The sequence below is a fragment of the Simochromis diagramma genome, unplaced genomic scaffold (assembly GCF_900408965.1).
Source record: "Simochromis diagramma unplaced genomic scaffold, fSimDia1.1 OVJJ01000205.1, whole genome shotgun sequence".
NCBI lineage: Eukaryota > Metazoa > Chordata > Actinopteri > Cichliformes > Cichlidae > Simochromis > Simochromis diagramma.
The window spans coordinates 9016112-9028638 of record NW_024386782.1 but is presented as its reverse complement, the minus strand read 5'-3'; the positions used below and the strand labels follow the sequence as shown (position 1 = coordinate 9028638).

The 12527-nt window shown below is 40.6% G+C and overlaps 2 protein-coding genes across 3 annotated transcripts in view; both read right to left on the bottom strand.

The window, feature by feature from the left end:
* Positions 1 to 2182: 2182 nt before the first annotated feature.
* LOC120727261 (tubulin beta-2A chain-like) lies at positions 2183 to 6808 on the bottom strand. 2 transcript variants are annotated; one of them, XM_040021491.1, is made up of 5 exons: positions 6497 to 6808; positions 6001 to 6109; positions 5714 to 5722; positions 4786 to 4896; positions 2183 to 3575 (listed from the first exon to the last, which is right to left on the bottom strand). In XM_040021491.1, the coding sequence occupies exons 1-5, from the start codon at positions 6551 to 6553 to the stop codon at positions 2491 to 2493; spliced, it is 1371 nt and encodes a 456-aa protein (XP_039877425.1). In that variant the 5' UTR covers positions 6554 to 6808; the 3' UTR covers positions 2183 to 2490. The 2 variants fall into 2 exon arrangements, with proteins under 2 accessions (XP_039877425.1, XP_039877433.1); XM_040021499.1 differs by lacking the exon at positions 5714 to 5722.
* Positions 6809 to 7516: 708 nt separating this feature from the next.
* LOC120727248 (solute carrier family 22 member 23-like) overlaps positions 7517 to 12527 on the bottom strand; it is a 35540-nt gene continuing 30529 nt past the window's right edge. Inside the window, exon 10 of the mRNA XM_040021465.1 lies at positions 7517 to 11997. Coding sequence (XP_039877399.1) covers positions 10611 to 11997 — 1387 coding nt within the window. The 3' untranslated portion in view covers positions 7517 to 10610. The remainder of the gene's footprint in view (positions 11998 to 12527) is intronic.

The window sequence follows — 12527 nt, the reverse complement described above, 5'->3', positions numbered from 1 at the left end:
TCGTACATCTTTGAGTTAAAAAAAAAGTTAAGAACTATGTTTCAGAAATTACTTGCATATCACCCTAACTGTTCTTTTTACAACATTATAAGCTTTTGGATGTCATGTGATATGCAAAATTATGCGAATTGCTATCCAGAGGACTGTTTTGCAAAATATCAAACATTATACTATTTGCCAGATAGAATGAAAATGAGCATTAATTGGTATTTCATTGTTATTGTTAAGTTATTTATATAAACATATTTGTAATATATTTTATTATATATTTCATATATAAACAATTTAGTTTCAGATTCTTTGGTTACATTTGAAAACGTTTATACAATAGTAAACATAAATGGAAAAAATAGTCCTTATTTGAATCTGACCATAAGCTGATATAATATTTCTACATAGTTTGTTAATTGAAAGAGACAGTGTATGTAAAGCAATTCTTCAAAGTTAAAAACTTTTTTTTTCCAATAATGTGTTTTAAGCATATGGCTTGGTGATCACCAACAAATTAACTGCATATTTGCATGTCAACTAAAACATGCCACAGGTAGAGACGTTAAAATGTAAGCATTAGCTTCAGGGTTTTCCAACCCGACAGGAGTGTTTCTGCATAGAAGGGATACAACAGGTTTCTCTGTGTTTGACTGACAAAGGTTCATTCATGCTTCACATAAACAGAGGAGAAAGTAAAGTAGAAACTCAGGTTTCAGTTACTGATAATGCAGGAACAGCGCTTTCCTTTTTTTGTGTCTTTTTTTCCCTTCGAGAAACAAAGTAAGCATTATATGCTCGCTATCTGTGAAGTGCACAAAGTAAGAGGGTGTTCTGCCTTTAGCTCAAATTTCAGATAGCAGTCTGTCCGCATAGGGTGTCTGGGTGTTAATGCTTGACCGACTGAGCTAGTGTGTGGTATGGAAACAAACAAACAGTAGTTACAACTTCAAATGTGTCATTAAATGTCAGGAATAGTAATCAAATTAAGAAAACAGTACTGTTCAATAACTTCAAGTGCTAGAGAATACATTAGCATCACAGAGGCTGCTCAGCTGCAGAGGGGACAGATCACAGCCTGTCAAGTATGTGTATTTGAGAAGCCGAGGCTCAGTTTATCCATATTGAATGTGGGGAAGCATTGTTTCGAGCTCTCAGAGGGTTCTTGACGTATGGCCTTTTTGATGTGGAAGAAGGCAGCTCTTGTTGCCACTGAAATCCAAAATTGGCATTAACGTTATAATCATTAAACATGTTTTTTAAAATTATCGGGGGTTGTTTTGTTTAATTCCCAAAATAAAATGTAGTTGTGATACATAGTTTAATCAACAGTTCCAACCGTCTTTTTTAAACCCATTTAATGTTTTGTTTCTGGCGACAATGTACTGCTTTGTTTCTTTGCTCCTCTGTGGACAGAAGTGGATCACTTGCAAAGTTTTTCTTTTCAAACCTCAGTCTGAGCTGTCAACATACAAAGCATTAAAGTAGACACAGCTCTGAGCAACTTTGCTAATCAACTTTTCTTCTTTTGTGACATACAAGAAAAAGGTGGTTCAATTTATGACCTGTAATTTGTAATTTGGCCCCATGTAAGGTAATCTGACTAAAAGCTTGTAACGAGCCAGATCTGTTTCTCAGTCATAAAAACAACTTCCTTGTTTTCTTTCCTTTGGGATAACTGGTTCAGAGTAGTATTCTGTGTTATTCCCTGGAAGATTTACCCAAAATAAAATTTTTATTTATTGACATTCTGTCTGTCTCCTTTTTGTCTCTCTCTCTCCAATGGAAAATTTTGGATTCACAGTTCAGACTAGGGTGTGTCAAGAAGCATAAAATATTTTAAAAGTTTAAAAAACTTTTCACGCACTTTGAAAGGTGTGTGTGTGAAAGTCACAACCCTGACATGTTCCTTTGATATTACGCATTATAGTGTGAGATTATCAGCGATCACTGTGTGCTTTGAAATTCTTTTTTAACTTTTCCTTTGTGCACTGTACAGGCTGTTTATTCGCTGTTGCTGGGAACCTTCCTACTTGGGTTGGGCTTCTTTGACGTTGATTGGATGGGTGGCAATCTGATACCTGCTTGCAAAACAATGCAATAGATCAAGATGTCATGAGCTATGTGGGTTGTACATATTTTGACGTAGCTTTTGCACATTATGTACCTTTGAAAAAAGAAACCTGACAAGACGTACAGACTGGATCTTTTATTAGAGACATGAGGAAAAGAATGCACATTTGAGTTATTGTTACAAAACTGTACTTGCTTGTTGACACTGACATAGCATGACTTGGATAACTTTAGATTCTAACACCATTCACCGTCGTTGTCAGTAAAGGCTATATTTATATTCAGCGCAATATAGGCTAAACAACTATAGTTGACCATAATCTGCACACCACAACATTTATTGAAATCAGCATCCCTAGCGTACATCTTGTGGTCTCATTGCACTCCAACAGCTGTTATTATTAGGAACTGGCTTGTTGTGTTTTAGAATCAGTGGTGAACATCATGGCGGACTTCTTCATCATCCTCCATTTCATCTTCTTCGTATTCACCCATTTCATCAGCGGTGGCATCCTGGTACTGCTGATACTCGGACACAAGGTCATTCATGTTGCTCTCGGCCTCAGTGAACTCCATCTCATCCATTCCCTCCCCTGTGTACCAGTGGAGGAAAGCCTTGCGGCGGAACATGGCGGTGAACTGCTCTGAGATCCTCCTGAACAGCTCCTGGATGGCGGTGCTGTTGCCAATGAAGGTGGCGGACATCTTGAGGCCACGGGGCGGAATGTCGCAAACTGCAGTCTTGACATTATTTGGAATCCATTCCACAAAGTAGCTGCTGTTTTTGTTTTGCACACTCAGCATCTGTTCATCCACTTCTTTCATTGACATACGGCCACGGAAGATGGCTGCCACGGTGAGGTAGCGTCCGTGACGGGGGTCACACGCTGCCATCATGTTCTTGGCATCGAACATTTGCTGTGTGAGCTCTGGCACGGAGAGGGCACGATACTGCTGACTGCCCCTGCTTGTCAGAGGTGCAAAGCCCGGCATGAAGAAATGCAAGCGGGGGAAGGGCACCATGTTGACAGCTAGCTTACGGAGGTCAGCGTTGAGCTGTCCAGGGAAACGGAGACACGTTGTCACACCACTCATGGTGGCTGATACCAGGTGGTTAAGATCTCCATAGGTGGGTGTGGTTAGCTTTAAAGTGCGGAAGCAGATATCATACAAAGCCTCGTTATCAATGCTAAAGGTCTCATCTGTATTTTCCACTAGCTGGTGTACAGAGAGAGTGGCATTGTAGGGCTCCACCACAGTGTCAGACACTTTCGGGGAAGGCATGACACTGAAGGTGTTCATAATGCGATCAGGATACTCCTCACGGATTTTGCTGATGAGCAGTGTGCCCATTCCTGAACCTGTGCCTCCACCCAGGGAGTGGGTGAGCTGAAAGCCCTGAAGGCAGTCGCAGTTTTCGGACTCCTTTCTCACCACATCTAGCACAGAGTCCACCAGCTCAGCTCCTTCGGTGTAGTGACCTTTAGCCCAGTTATTTCCTGCTCCACTTTGACCTGCATGAAATAATTTTTAAAGACAATTGATGTTGAAAAATATTGTTTTAGTTAACACATCTATACACATAAAGGTTTTACATTTGTGACCAAAGAATGAATTGACTGACACGAAGTCTTGCACAGACAATAGTGATACACAATGGATCATAATAAATTAGTGATTATTTAACTTTTTATCTGGCATCAAGATGAAGTTGATAGTTTTGATATGTCTTGTCAGTTGTTGGATACAAAATATGTTACAGTTATTCATAATTATAGCCCAACAATTTATCGATACGTTGATACTATCAGCTGATATTTGCTATTTGCCAGTCTATCGGTATCAGCATTAATAAAAGAGACAGGAGAAACACCCTTCAACCATGTTATGAGTGTTGTGGCTGCATAGTTTGTCCACCAGAGGGCACTCTTCAACTTCCCTGTACGCAGTAGATATTCACAGCACTACAAAGATCATAGAATGTCGGTATCTATATTGGTCTTGAAAATCATCGACTGGATGGTTCGACATGAAATTAAGACCAGTGGTCAACACCTGCCATCATTTTGTCAAACGTTGTCAAATGAAACTGGCAAGATAATAAAGGTTCCCACTTGTCTGATATGTATCGACAAGCTAAGCAAAACAGCAGCTGTTGTGAAATTTTAGATCTTCTAAGTAACAACATCAGCATTGCCATCTTAATAATATTTCCATGTGTGCACTACCAGTTCACTCAAAACAAAAGTGAGCCTTGGTGTAGTTTTACAAAACTTCTTAGAAAGCTGATTAAAACTTGGCAACCAATTTGTAATTCAAAATAACTTATTTCTCTGGAAAGCATCAGTAAGTGATTTATCTGCCATTTTCAACTTGTTAGCACTTGTTATCCAGTGACAAAATAGATTGTCATCTTGGGATAAATGTTTTTGGCCCTCATATTATTATTTGCTTTGTGTTCTGCTGCAGAATCTCCACATAGACTGTATTTTTGCTAAGTCACCACAAGAGCTGTCTCAGTCGACACATGGGCAATGCATCACCGAGGGACTGCAGGAGCTGTGTGCTCAGAATATATAGTACTGTGCAGTGCAGTGGAAACGAAGTGCAGCTTCATTGTCTGTGACAGTAGGTCAGACACATGCTGCACACATGCACGGATGACTCACACATGTGGAGTCGGTTCAGGATGAATGGTCTGATCCAGATTTATTGTCAACTCACCGAAAACAAAGTTGTCAGGCCTGAATAGCTGCCCAAATGGACCAGAGCGAACTGAATCCATGGTTCCTGGTTCCAGGTCCACCAGAATGGCTCGGGGCACAAATTTGCTGCCTTTGAATACGAGGACAGGGAGGGATGTGGAGGGGTAATGGATGGAAATATCAACAGTCTCAGTAACCTCAGCAACACCGGCAGTAAACCATGAAGAAAAACCTCAGCATATTTCAAAAGATTCGCAAGCAGCATTTCCTTAAAGATACAAGCCTCTCAATTAAGCTGGGAATTCAAAGCGTCTTCTGTTCTTTTCTTGCTTTTTGCCTTGCCCCACCCTTTCTGCCTGTCACCCTTCTTGCAAAACTGCTGCAGCGTGCTGCACAGCTTAATCTAAACCAGTGGGGCTTTCAAAGTGCTGAGTCTTGCAGGATGTATTCAGACACAGAAGCAGTCTTCCTTGACTTTGCCTCGTTTCACTTTCTTGCTCAGTGCTGAAGTTTTAATGTTGCTTATGAATCTGCACTTTTTATTTTAAGGACAATTTGTTTTGTTCAGTCTGCATTAGGTAGTTACCTCCCATGACACTGAAGCCGGCATGCAACGTGGAAACAAAGAATCAATAATGCATGCTGCTGGGAAATAGGATATGGGTAGATTGTTGTCCTTTATTGCCAATGCAGATGAGTAAAAGGTTGGATATCAACCCTGGGTGCATGTGGATTGAGATGTTGACCGAAAACATGAGGCCTAATGATGAAACACAAATACTAATTCTTTATTATCCCTGCGCCTTTATTTACCAGGCACTGATTGGCTGCTTGATGTACGACAGCTGTGAGCAACAAAGCAGGTTGTATTTAGAAGGACCTGCAACACAGGCACCAGTAAAATCAGATACTGAGCATGAGTTCAGCTATACTGAGACTGCAGATACCTGTGCTCCCTATAGAGAGACGGAGGGGGAGGGGTGAGACAAGGACACAGAAAAAGAGATTTTTAGCAGGTGCACTGTCCTCATTTGTGTCCCTTCACTCATAGCAGAACCTAGTTTCCACTGCAGCTAAATTAGTGACATGAGCAAACTGTGACAGTCAAATGAGGTCTGTGTAGCATAAGGCCATGCAAGAATAATGATCAGTGGTTAAAAAAGCTGCTTTGTGTATAGTGGAAAATTCAGATGCAAGCATGTGGTTTATATTAAAGCAACATTTTCCTTCTCACCTGATGCCTCATTGTAGTAGACATTTATCCTCTCCAACTGCAGCTCACTGTCACCTTGGTAACTACCGGTTGGATCGATGCCATGTTCATCACTTATCACCTCCCAGAACTAAGACAAATACATTACTATTCATTAGCATTTAAAAAAATAATTAATTTACTTATTTTTTTTAGAGTAACACAGCAAAAACGAAAACATGAAGCAAGTTTGACGTGTGTGCGTCAGGCCTTGTTTTAGTTTTTGCGCATCTGGTGGCACAATGACGCGCAGCAGCGCAGGCCACATCACCTGAAAGATCAACCAGACTGAACCGCTCCATATAGGTATGTTAATCCGTGATTGATCGATATTAAACTCTTAAAGACAGATTTAAATGTGCCGAACTAACCGCGCTTTGTAAACTATTAAGGCACACAAACGCGGTGACGTTCCGCATTTAAATGAAAATTAGTCCTTTAGATCCCTTCTTCAGAGATTAAATGAAGACATTTATACCTTGGCCCCAATCTGATTTCCGCACTGACCAGCCTGGATGTGAACGATTTCCCTCATGGTGAACTGCGGGTGCGTGCAGGCAGCGTCCTTTCTCGACTTTAACTGGCGTCCACTCTTCAGTGTCTTGCCGCGGTGTTTCTCAAAATCAGGACTTGCCTCATTTCTCGGGTGAGTGTTGAGCCGGCGAGATAGATAAACGTGCTACTGGTCAGATGACGTTATACACAACGCAGCATCCTCAGCATCCCTGTTAGCCAATGGGAGCGCCCCGGTTTGATGCAGTGGACCAGCGGATCATGCCGCATCATGGCCCTGACATCACCCTGTCCCATACAGGCAAGCATTAAAAAAAAAAAAAAAAAAAAAGGGTTGGCTTTCTCACTCGAATGGGGATGTTTTAAAAGATCCACATAATTAATTTCGCTATTAGAAGATGTCAGACTTTACCAGCTTAATGCTCCAGACTGCAGCTGCTGATTCATCCCAGTCGTCTTTTAATAAGCAGCTACCTGTAGAAACGAGCCCAGTTTTTAAGGCTTTTGTGGGTTTTAAGGCTTAGCTAAGGCTAGTAACGCACCTTTCCTTAGAAGGCACAGATTCTCCAGCTAGTTGTGCCACTGTATGTTACCTAAATGTATTAAATAACCGACTCTATGTAAGACTGGTCCTCAAGAGATAAGAGGTAAAAGTCAACCCTAGGGAACTTTCCATGTGACTGTACCTCCATTACTTTGATGCAGGCTAAAAAGGAAAATATCTTAACATTCAGGAAACGTGAGGAGTTATAAATCCTACTTTCTGATGCCATTGATTGCGAAATGTCTCAGCTTGTCTATAACGACTTGAAGCCTAAGGGCTTCGAGTCATAATAGACTGCATTCAAGTTCGCCCATTCCCCCCTTGTTCATCTTCTTTGAATGTCATTATTAGAATACTTGAATAGACTTTAACTTTAAAATGATTTTTTTTAAAAGACACAGAGAAGTCATAAATGTCATAAAAACACATCAATATCAACAGTTGATCAATAAATAGTGGTTTATTTTAACAACAGGTATGGCTTATATACAAGTGCATGATGACTGTTAAACTGAAAACAATATGAAACCAAACAACTGGAATTTATAAATGGTACAATCCATGTTTTTGTTTTTTTTTTGTTATCATTTTATTTATTTATTTTACATTCATTTAAATCTCCCCTTTAAAGAGATCTTAAGTCGCATGGTTAAGAGAAGCAACACCTGAAATGTGTATACTGGGGCCGTCCTATGTGAGACTTTCATCTGCCGGGTTCAAAACAAGTCCTTGCTAAGATCCAGGATCCTTCATCTTATTTAAGCTCGATGTTTCCACACATTTACCGTATTTACAAAAGACATAATCTTCTTCTTCCTCCTCTTTTTTGCTTGCTTTTCCAACAATTAAAAAATCCTATTCTATCGCTGGTGCTAACATTGCTTTGGATTACTTTCACTAAACTTTCATTTTGCTTCAAATAGAGTCAAATAAAAGGATTATTAACAAAAAGTGTAGTTACTCCCATCTGCATGGGAGAAAAGTGAGGAAGCAACATTTCTCAGAAGACACCGGTTGCATCGTGCTGTGTCATTAACGTTACAGATGTTGCGTGGGATTTAGTTGATACACACTTCAATTTTTGCAATACACACTGAAATAGAGAGAGATCAACATTCACCGAGGAGGATTCCGAGTAAAATGAAGCTACTGACCACTGCAGTCCACCCACTCTCAACTGCAGATGCCAAGATTTCCTTATTAAATCTAGTGTCAACACCCTTTTCAACATTGTAGACTGCATGCTGATCTATTGCGTGCAGTCTACAACGTTGAAAAGGGTGTTGTCAACCCCAACAAAATCTGACATCACACGATTGCAGGTCATTGTGCTTTCACGTGTAGCAGCACAGCATACACAGGTTTAAATGATCTCAAGAAATATTTAAACAATATTAATGACTAGATGGTCGTCGTTCACAGCCACCCTAGATCAATCAAAAAGTGGAGCCATCGTGGTGCGATTTAAGCTGCATTTGAGTAAAACAACCACAGGTAGGCTTTCGCAATCATTCAAATAAATATCAAAGGATATGCAGGCTTTAGTCAGTGCAAAGTTGAGTTTGATAAAAGCAAAACTTAATTCTAGTGACTGAAGTAGCTGTAAGGTTTACGGAAAATCTTCCGTCAAGTCGGCTGTTTCGTTTGACTCCTGAATGACACCTTAATAGAACTCCAAAATACTCCCTGGATATAAGTAATTATGATACACTGTGATCATTTTAGCACATTTGAAATGACAACACATCACTCAGTTGGCTCTAAAGTTTTACAGTACAGTGTAATTATTATTATTATTAATAATAATGATCATTATTACGAGGATTGTTGTAAACAGTGGATTATCTGTAATCACACATCCTTCCTTAGACAAATATTACAACCTCCAAAGCACAAAGTACTACAACAACTGTCAAGTTTCACACACATTTAAGTCAAGTATAATGTTGTCCGCAGACGGACATGGGCTTTGGAAGGAAAAGTGCCTCCTCAAGCAAAAGTCTATCAATTTAAGAATATCAGTCGGTTAATCTGACTGAACGGTTGTGACCTGTATTTTTAAAATGTCGTTTTGACAAATGTAAGAAGTATTGCATTTTTTTTTTTTCCTTCTTTTAAGGTAAACTTAGTTGTGCATGTGAAAGTATGAACACCCCGACGTTAATAAGCTCTTAATGTCGGACCACGATTCGGAAAACACAAGGTTAGTGGTGCTGCGACATTTGGCAATCACGTCAAACATTTTCGGGTTTAGGTTCAAAAATTATTTTTTTTTTAGGATTTGATTTTTTTTTTCTTCTTCTTTTTTTTAAGCTTTTTTGTTTGTTGCCGACACATTCACAATAAATTTTCATGCTTAGTCCCCACTTCGAAAGATAAAGTGCCACCACACCGAGGTGCCACAAATACTGTAAGAATGAAGTATAGCTCTGTACAATAAGGGCACGCCATGAGAGATTATTCAAAACAATACTTTGAATTTAAAAAAAACAAAACAATCAAGCGTAACAAGTAATTATCAATATACTTACATTAATACATTTACAAAAAAAATCAAAAAACATTTGCATACCATAAATTTCATTGGCTTGAATGATTGGAAAAATAAAAGTTTCTTCTGACCGACAAAATGTGGGTCATTCTTTTTCACCAGTATCACTGCTCATATGCATCACAGATATGCTTTCTGTCAATTTTAATTCATCAAATGGTGATAAATTGTTCATTCTTCTTCTTTACTTCCTAGTTTTGGAATAGGTATCCACATATAGCCTATAGCAGGGGAGAGCACTTAACAGTATTCTCCCAAACAGGCAAATACTATATCACTAAAGTTTTGGCACTATTTCTACACTTTATTTTGGTCAGGGTAGTTTTTTGGCATTTTCTTTTTAAGAAAAAAAAAACTATTCCAATTCTGATTGCTTACCTCTATAGCAACAAAAAGCACTTTGTAACATTCAGATTTACTTGTCCATACATATAAAGCAACCTTTTTGTACAAATATCTTGACATTACCTTTGAGCACAAGTACCAGTGATTTTTGTTTGTTTGTTTGCTATTAGTACCATTGCATTTCTTCCCCAGTGCTGATGACACGTCTCAGTAATTATGGGAATTGCTTTAAGTCTCTTAAAAATGACAGTGATTTTGTCCCCGTTCATTTACGTCAGAGTAGTTAAAACGCTGGTGATTTCCAGTGACATTCAACGAAGCGCAGAAGTTACTGTCACATTGTCACATACCAGCCTGTGGCATTCTCCCGCTTGCATGGTCTCATTAGGTGGCTAAATGCACAAAAGGGTGCAGCAGCACTGAAAAAACTAAATACAAAAAACCCCAAAACAAAACAAAACCAAAAAAAAAAAATGAAACTTTGCAAACATGTTAACTCAACTCCAGGTGGGGAACAGTCTTCATTAAGTGCCTGCAGTCTAAGCAGGCCAGTTCCTGTTCCCATTGATGCAATGTTCATGTGGGTGGCTGCCTCCTGGTGAGACAATTAAAGCTTCAATTCCTGGCTGAAGAAGTGGATCACGATGATGCTATGCCGTTGACAGTGCTGTTTTCTGTGCTGGCACTGTCCCTGATCGAGAGAACACCCGAGTCTATGGGGGAGGACACCGTCCAGTCCATTAGAGAGGAGGGAGTTGCGTCTGTGGAGGCTGAATCTGTGATGGAAGATGGTACTGAATCTAAGACGAGGCGAGCGGCTGATCGTGGTTCAGTGTCTGTGACAGTCAGAGTGGTTGATTCTAGAGTGGAGCTACGTGCAATGTCTGTGACAGGGAGAATGGAAGGAGACTGTGTTGCATTGTTGACTGTATTTATGACAGCGCGAGTGGAAGAGTCCTCTGAGTCAATGGATGGAGGAGGTGTGTTTGGAGGTAAAACGTATTTTTCTTCAACGCAGGGAGAGGTAGAATCTAACTGAGGTGGCCGGGAGTCTATGAGAAGGAGGGTGGGTTGATCTCTTATGGAAGGAGGAGATAAATCCTCATCTCCTCCATCCATAGGAGAAGAGGGACTGTCTCTTATGGAAGGGGGAGAAGGAGAACCCGCTGAAGTGGCTTGAGTATCCTTGAGCAAAGGCGGGTCAGATGTTGTGCTTATATTTTCGATGTCATTATCCAGCGGGTTCGGAGATTTTAAAGTGGAGCTCGGTGGGGGCTCGATGATGGGCGTGGTGCAGATCAGCAAAGAGGAGGGTACAGTTTGAGGGACGGGGGGAGTGGAAGAATCCAATGAAGCAGCAGGTGTAATTTCTGCTTCTCTTGTTGGGGATTCACCACTGTCGTTCATTTCAGGTAGGGATGAATCTAACAGTGGTTCCACAGACTGCAGGACGATTGCAGGAGGTTCTTCTGCAGCAGCTAAAAGTGGGTCTGTGACACACGGGGCTTTGTGTAAAGGAGTGGAAGACAGCAGGTGCTCTTTACTGCCCTGTGTGACGGCGTCTTTACCCAGTGTCATCATGTTGCCCGTAGATGAAGATGAAACCGAGTGACCGTTGGGATCTTTAGGGCCAGCCACACAGGAGTGCATCTCGATTAACTGCATACCTCCAGTCAAATCAATAGCTGAAGAGGGAGTAGGGTCCATGATGATGATGGGCGCTTCATGAAGTGGTGTGTCACGCACTCTTGTGTAGTCCCTGGTGCTGTCAGACGTGTGCAGCAATCCAGGTTTCCTCGGGGGAAGCAGGGGTGGACGGGTGTAGTTCTCGACATCAGCCAGGGTCTCGGGGAGTGGCTGATTGCGCGTTTCAGGCAACAGGAGAATGCAGATGATACAGATGAGAGTGCAGCAGGCAAAAATTATGTGGTGAAGGAAATAGCCCTTCTGATTGTGGAGTTCCATGATGGGTTCAGTAAGCATGCCAAAGCCAGCGCTGGCCAGGACCAAGCCTAAACCACCACCCCTATGGGAAGACAGAATATTTATTAGCTTGTAATATCAATAGAGAATTGGGATGATCTCACAAACCTTTAAAACCTCTCACAAATATTAAAATTACTGCAATTTAAGTGAATCACAACCTGCACGTTGTTCTGGAAAGCTAAATCTGGTATTTAAAAGCAGTTTTGTTTTACCCTCCTCTTCTTTTCTGCCTTTTTCCCGAGGAGCAGCAGAGAGTGCTGCAGCACCGTCTACACCCTCTACTCCATGTTGGAAATTCGCTTTCCTGTCATTGCCAAAGTTAGCCACTAGATGGTGCACTTCACACATTGTTAGCAGAGCAATGCTTTTAAAAAAAAAAAACTATATTTTTATACATCAAGTGCTGTGTCACACATCCTCAAAAGGCTGGATAATTTGTGCAAGTTGTGGATTACATTTGATACGGAGTTGTGAGTCTGTCTTTTCTAGCAGTTCAGGAATTTCATACCGATATTAAACAGGAGGAGGAGCAGAATGGATGGTCACGATTAAAAACAAAAACAGCAGCTA